General features: G+C 37.4%; 1 protein-coding gene across 2 annotated transcripts in view; it reads right to left on the bottom strand.

Moving 5' to 3' along the window:
• The window catches only part of LOC124545981 (protein strawberry notch), a 265254-nt gene extending 263911 nt beyond the window's left edge, over positions 1–1343 (bottom strand). Inside the window, exon 1 of one of the 2 annotated variants that reach the window (XM_047124945.1) lies at positions 1253–1343. In XM_047124945.1, the coding sequence (XP_046980901.1) occupies positions 1253–1273 (21 nt within the window). In that variant the 5' untranslated portion in view covers positions 1274–1343. The remainder of the gene's footprint in view (positions 1–1252) is intronic. The other variant, XM_047124946.1, reaches the window with a different exon arrangement.
• Between the last annotated feature and the right edge of the window lie 6078 nt (positions 1344–7421).

Raw genomic sequence — 7421 nt, forward strand, 5'->3', positions numbered from 1 at the left:
AAGTAAGTTCTGGTATATGGGACGGAAGATGTTCCAATTTATCCTTGCAATATATTTCGGAGAAGAAACGTAAGATGAGATATGTTAATGCAACTGTGCCAATGAACTGATACTCAAACCTGAAGGAGTCAGTAAACATTTATTTGTTATTCCGTATGTCGAAACAAGTAACAGGGTAAACATCAACAAAGACACGAACATATACAGGGAATAAATTCAAAGAATCATATTAGGAACACACATACTGAGAAGGTAACAAGCATGTTGACGAAACTCATAAACAAACACCGCTAATGTAAACAAATTAGTTCCACACTTCTAAAACACACGACAGAATGAACGCAAACAAAAACATCAACAGAAACATCCATAAACTAACGTTCTAAAATAAAAAAACACACGCGATTATCACTCTCGACGAGATGTGAAAAATAAAAATACGAACGCGTGAAAAGCATCATAAACACAGCACATACTGGTTATTAGTGTATACATACCATACTCTTTGGACTTCTTCAAACGAACCGAGTTAAAATTCTTCAATGTAACAACTTTTTCGATAAATTTCTGACGACTAAGACGAAATAATTCAAAAAGCTCGAGAAAAGTTACTGAATTAAATTACAAACTTCCACGAAATTGGCAAAGCCTACACTAACTGACGTTGTAAATACAAAGTGGATCACTGTTGTTTACATGCATGTAATTCCACACAAACTGAGGAAGATACCACAAAGTTCGTGGTCTCTTAAGCCTGTCTCAGATGACTGTCAACAATACCCGCAGACGTAAACAAAGATTACTGTGAAGAGAATGCTTAATCGATGTCACTAGCAATACAGTGAACAAGAACTCAAAAAGAAACGCGAACTCCTATCGCGCACTGTCAAGAACGCATCGAAATGCTGTCGTTCTTTTTTTCTTTTCATCGGGTCTCTTCGAACAAAACAAAGACATTCCGCTCAAGTTATTTTTTAAAAAAAAACACAAAGAGCACTGCTTGAAGATTATATGGCAAAGATAATAAGTCTATTTCTCTATTCGATTACTTTGTTTCCCTGTTTCATACACGAACACTGCACAGAAACCTCATTAGCTTCTCCATTCCGACTTCCTTCATCATAAAAATTACATATCTCGTATTTCGCTGTTCTGTCCATGAAGTACAGCAAATAGGGGAACTATCTTCCGCGAATCAGTACCTTACCCCTTCGGGGCTAGCTACACAGTAAGGAAAGCGTTACACACTTACCGCTTTCTTAGAGCGAGGCATTTTGTCAGACCGCGAACTTCCTTCAATGTTTTATTCTACGCTTCCTCCCGCCATCTTAGGTTCCTTCCCAGCATTCAATGTAATTTGCAGTGATTGTACATCTGACCGAGAATGCATTGGAGTGGCACCCCTATACTTTTGGCGTTACTAAGCGTCTCTAACAGAGGTCAGGAGATATGCATCAGGTCAATGCCCTCTATCCTAATGGCATTATCTACGAGACGTAATTTGATGTAATACTGTTGAATCTGCCATAACACCGACCAAGAAAGCTTACAATCAGCTGCTAATACCAGATGATGTCTAGCACCAATAAGATGTCTAGTATCTACGACACACATAGGCTGCAAACAACTGTGAAGCGCATGGCAGAGAATACCTCCCATTGTACCAGTTATTAGGGCTCTTCGCGTTCCATTCACGTATTGAGCGCGGGAAGAATGATTGCTTCAATGCCTAATGTGAGCTGTAATTAATGTAATCTTGTCCTCATGTTCCCTATGTGAGCGATGTGTAGGGGCTTTTAATATGTTCCTGGAGTCTCTTTTAAAGCCGGTTCTTGAAGATTTGTAAGTAGGCTTTTTTGGGATAGATTATGTCTATCTTCAAGAATCTGCTACATCAGTATCTCTGTGACACTCTCCCATGGGTCAATCGAATCAGTGACCATTTCTGCTGATCTTCTCTGTATAGGTTCTATATCCCCTTTTTAGTCCTATTTGGTATGGGTCCCATACACTTGAGCAATATTCTAGAATAACCACAGGAGAGATTTGTAAGCAGTTTCCTTTGTAGACTGATTGCACTTCTCCATATTCCACCAATAAACTGAAGTTACCATCTGCTTTACCCACGACTAAGCTTAGGTGTGCCTTCCTTTTCACATTCTTCCAAAGACCGAGGTATTTGTATGAGTCGGTCGATTCCAACAGTGATTCGTCGCTATTACATTCACAGGATACTACATTTTTTCGTTTTATTGATTGTGCAGTTTTACATTTTTGAACATTTAAAGTATGGAGTCAATCTTTGCACCACTTTAAAATCATGTTAAGGTCGACTGAATAGCTAAGCAAATTCTTTCAGATAGTAGTTCACTATAAATAATTTCATCATCTGCAAAAGTGAGGTTACTATTAATAGTGTTCAGAAGATTATTGACATACAACATGAAGAACGAAGGTTCCAACACGCTTCACTGGAGCATACCCGAAGTTACTTCTACACCCATCATGCTTTTAAGTATCGTTTGCCTGTCGCTATTCAGTTTGCAGTGTCTTGCTTGTTATTGTGATGTAAAGATCCATCTTTGTACAGATTCAGGTGCTCCACTCCTTTGTCACACTCGGTTATGACAGCTGTGACCGTATTCTTCGTCTGTATCTGCATAGTCAATAAGTTCATTTTTTGCCACCAAGCTCTTGAACATAACGGATAACTGTATAAAGGTACCTCCATGTCCGCTAGTCGTGAACTAATGTTAACCATGACCTGAAGGAAAGAAGAAGAATATTCCAACACCATCAACATCACATATGACTGAAGAACACTACGCAGTGCCCCCTGCATCTGCTTCGTCTATCATTTCCATTGTCTACATTGCTGCAGCTGTGAGCTTGATATCTATTTTAGAACATCTAAATGGAATATCATTTTGAAGATTAGATTCAACTGAAAGCCGCAGTCGTGAGATACAACACAGTGAAATATAATATTTAACAAACAAAATGCCCACAGTATGGCTGTTTTCAGAAAAGGCAGAAGTGCAGGAAATGATGCTCGAGTCAAAGCAGTTCATTTTATTTGTCTGAAGACAACATTATGAAGCGAAAGAAGCACTTTATCGTGTGTGAGATACAGAGGCGAGCGAGTGTGCGAAGACTTTCCCCAGTTCACTGCCAGCAACGCCACGTCACCATGAAGGCCATCCACATTGCACATGGAGCGCGTGTCTGGATGTACGCCACGCCGGCCACGCTAGCCACGTACCAGTTCACATAGCGGCGATAGTTGCTATGCTATACCGGCCACATTTTATGCCAGTATGCAGAAAGATGTCAACTCCGACGTTTCCATGGTGTCAGTCTGGATTTTCGTGCGGCTTACCTTGATTTCATGACACCAGCAGCAGTGACAGTAGTGACAATGAGCTGGTTTTATTGTATACTTTGGCTCTAAGAAACGAGTGGGTGCATCCAATCAATAGGAAAAGGAAGAAGCTTGGCGAATACCACCACTTGATGCGTGACCTTGAGGTGGATAATGAAAAATTCAGCACCTATTTTAGGTTAGGTCATGACCAGTTCAATGAGGTCCTGACAATGGTTGATGGTGTCATCAGGAAAAAAGACACCACCTACAGGGAAGCAGTTAGTAGAAGGGAATGACTGGCCATTTCTTTAAGGTAAGAAAAAATGCAATTTTGACAGTATTATTGTATCTATTTATTCTTTAATAGTTAACAAACATATTTATGTTACTACTGTAACTTATGAAAAAGTAACATTTAGACAAATTATGTTTTATTAAACTTGTTTTTACTGCATATTAAAAAAAAACTAAAGTCAATGAGAAATTCAGTAGCTTCAAGTGATATACGAAAATGTTACATGTCAAATAACTTAAATTAACCTTCTTGACAAAAATCTTAAAGTACTTCAAAGGTGTTTCATTGACAGATTTAAGGAAATATTCAGTTGTAGAAAGGGATGAAGCAATACACTCTGGGGAAGGGATAGATGAAGGTCCAGAAAGAGTTGACAAAGGAGAACAAGAGGACTGATTGTGTGAAGTGGTAGGTGATGGAGTTGGTACAAAAGATGAAGATGAATTAGGACTTGGAGCTGAATGATAGTACAGATCATTTTCGTCTTCCGCTTTACAAATGCTATTTAGCACCTCAATTTTTACTTTGTTTTGTAACCGCCGCGGTAATTTCCGAACCGACTGGGCTGCACTGGCAAAAAATAAGTCTATTTCATCAGGGACGCTTTTTGTACAAGAATTATTATTTTTTTCTTTGCAATGCATGTAATTTAGAACTTTGTCTATGCCTCTTGGAGATCGGTTTCGACGTTCTTTCCCCATTGCAACCATTTCGTCCACTTTTTCTACATCATCGCCACTACTTTCGATATCACCGTTGAGATCATCTTGTTCCTCATTTTCGTGCAGCTTCCCAATACTTAATTCTTGTTTCTCGTTTCGATCCGGCAAGGGAATGTTAGAGTCACTCCTGAAAGTATAACAACGAAATAGTACTATTCTGATATGTGTTGGAACCAAACATAAAATTTATGTTTGATGAAATAATTGTCTTACTTTATACCATACTGTCTTTGATAAATTATTAAATGCTGGTTTGTAACTGCAGATTGATTACCGGTAATGACAAAACAATTTTTTACTAAATTCGAAAATGTCTGCAATAATTTTTCCATCATCAACAATGAAGTTAAAAAAAAGAATAGTGTTCACTTTGTACAATGAAAGTTTGTTTTCTACCATCAACTATGAGAAGAGAAATATTTCAGGATCAGATCAAATCCCTAGTTAAAATAACTGTTTTACTAATCTGATGTTTTTTTGTTATACACCTGGGTACTTGTTAGTAGTTTCAGATCACTAAGATAAAATATTTATTAAATTAAAGAGTGTGATAAAACCTAATTTACAAATTATACTTATGGTCTACGCATCATCGTCTTAAGTACGAACTTCATATCATCCTCGTACTTCCTTTTTTGCAGCCTGCCCAGTCGTAGTTCTTCTTCTATTCAAAGCTTGGTGGTGGCAGTCCCTTAGCTTTTTCCACTGATGTCTTAAGCAGTTTTCTGAAACAATTTTTGTTTTCAGATTTTTGGCAACTGGTGATACGTATACTACGATCAGCTTCAGCTACGGGGTTGGAATAAGAACAGTTGCTAACATTGTGGAAGATGTCTGTGGCGCATTATGGCAACGCTTGCAGCCAGAGTTCATGCCAACACCAGATGAATGTATGTGGCGTAGGACTGAGCGAGGATTTAAGGAAAAATGGACTTTCCCTCACTGTATTGGCGCCATTGACGGGAAACATGTTGCCATCCAGAGACCCCCTCACTCTCGTTCTAGGTTTTACAATTACAAACAGTATTATTCAATTGTACTACTTGGATTAGTTGAGACAGATTATAAATTTATAGCAATAGATTCTGGTTCATATGGTCAAGAGTGTGATGGGAGTATCTTCTCAGAAAGCGCCCTTGGACAAAGGATCTGCAGTTACAGTATTGCAGTACCTCCTCATGAGCCTATTGTTGAGGAAGGAAGCAATCTCTCATATGTAATTGTGTGAGATGAGGGATTTCCTCTTAAGCGATTTTTACTGCGCCCTTTTCCACGTGACAAAAGAATGACATCTGAAAAACGTGTGTATAATTACAGGGTATGCCATTGTAGGGGGGTAGCTGAAAACGCTTTCGGTATACTGGCACAAAGGTGATGGGTGTACTTTCGACCATTGACTTGTAGCATTGATACAGTAAACAAAATAATAAAAGCTACAGCAGTCCTGAACAACTACCTTCAAAGCAGAGGTGATTCGGTACCTATGGCCTCTTCAGAGGCCATCGTAGAATCCTACAAGAATTGCTGGAAGCCTGTGTTTCGGTTTGGATCGCAAGCCTCCAATGAAGCAAAAAACATTCACAATGAGTTTGTGGCTTACTTTAATTCTGAGGAGGGCGAAGTGCCAGACCAACTTATGTAAAAGCAATAAATTACAAAGGCTAGTTTCATACTTTCATTATATACGTATTATTCTACATGGTTTTAAATGTAATGTTTATAGATTAACAATGTTATTACTTTGATGAAGTTTCGTGTGTTCTTTTACTCTCTATTTTAACTTGCTATTGTAGCTGACGTAGGACACTAGAAACATTATATAGGGTTTTCATAAAATAATGATACAGTTTTCATATGAAATAACGAATAAACCAAAAAAGATCAACAAAAACATTTATTTTATTGTAATCCTCATGAAATACAATTGTATATGCAAGACTAGTACATTTTAATGTGCCCAGCTGTGCAAATATATAAATGACGGTCTAGTTCATTGCACACATGGTGCAACATGACTTTTGTTACTGAGGATACTGCCTCATTATTGCTCTTAAAAGGAACAGATTGCAATTTTCCTTAGCAAAGATAATTTAAATATCCTGTTCACATAAAAATAGCTGAAAAAGATAATTTACTCACTACAAATTTGCAATCTGTTTCATTTAAGAGATAGTTTAACTGTTTTCTGTGGGGATTTCAATAAACTAAACATTTTGGTTGTACCTCTTTTTGGTTTGTTTGTTATTTAATTTCAAAAATGCACCATTATTTTATGAAAACACTGGATATTCCAGTTCCCTGTTATGGGTATTCACTGTCTGTAAACACAATGAGCACTGAATGTTAATACTGCATTTTATTTATAATTACTACATTTTCTCCACTATTATTTAAACAGAAAATAACACTAGCTGATTTTAAAATTTTCTTCTGGTTATTGAAATATTAGTTTCTTTCAAAATGTAATAATAAAATTAAAAATACAAATATCATTAATAAATACAGTGAACAATTATGGTGACTGGACACTACATTTAAAATTTTGTGTGTGTTAATAAAATATGATACAAATTTATTTATAATATATTTAATAATATTACTGCAGAATATATATGTACTTACTGTCTTTTGATAACGATTTGGTAATTTCATCCCATGCTTTTTCCTTCAATGTCACATCTCTGTAGACTTATAATGTAGAGTCCAAATCACTGGATGAGTATGTACTTCTTCAATCAATTGCTCCAGCTTGAACCCATGAAAGTTACTGAAAGCACAATCTCACACCTGCTATTTGTAAATGATCCACAATAAACACAACTGCTCAGACAACAATGATGGCGCACTGTGTAGTGCATGAGGCTTGGCTTGTATGTGGTCTAACCTTAGCTCTACGCATGCGCGGACTGAAAACGTGTCTGTCATGTTTAAATAGATCGCTCAGGGGGCGAATGGAAGCCACGCTTGTCCAGTATAGCTGGCGTAGCACTTGGCCATGGTCCTGCAGTGTGAACGGTCTCATTTGATAACAAGGGAAACG

This window comes from Schistocerca americana, chromosome 8, assembly GCF_021461395.2.
Source record: "Schistocerca americana isolate TAMUIC-IGC-003095 chromosome 8, iqSchAmer2.1, whole genome shotgun sequence".
In the NCBI taxonomy this organism is placed as follows: Eukaryota; Metazoa; Arthropoda; class Insecta; order Orthoptera; family Acrididae; genus Schistocerca; species Schistocerca americana.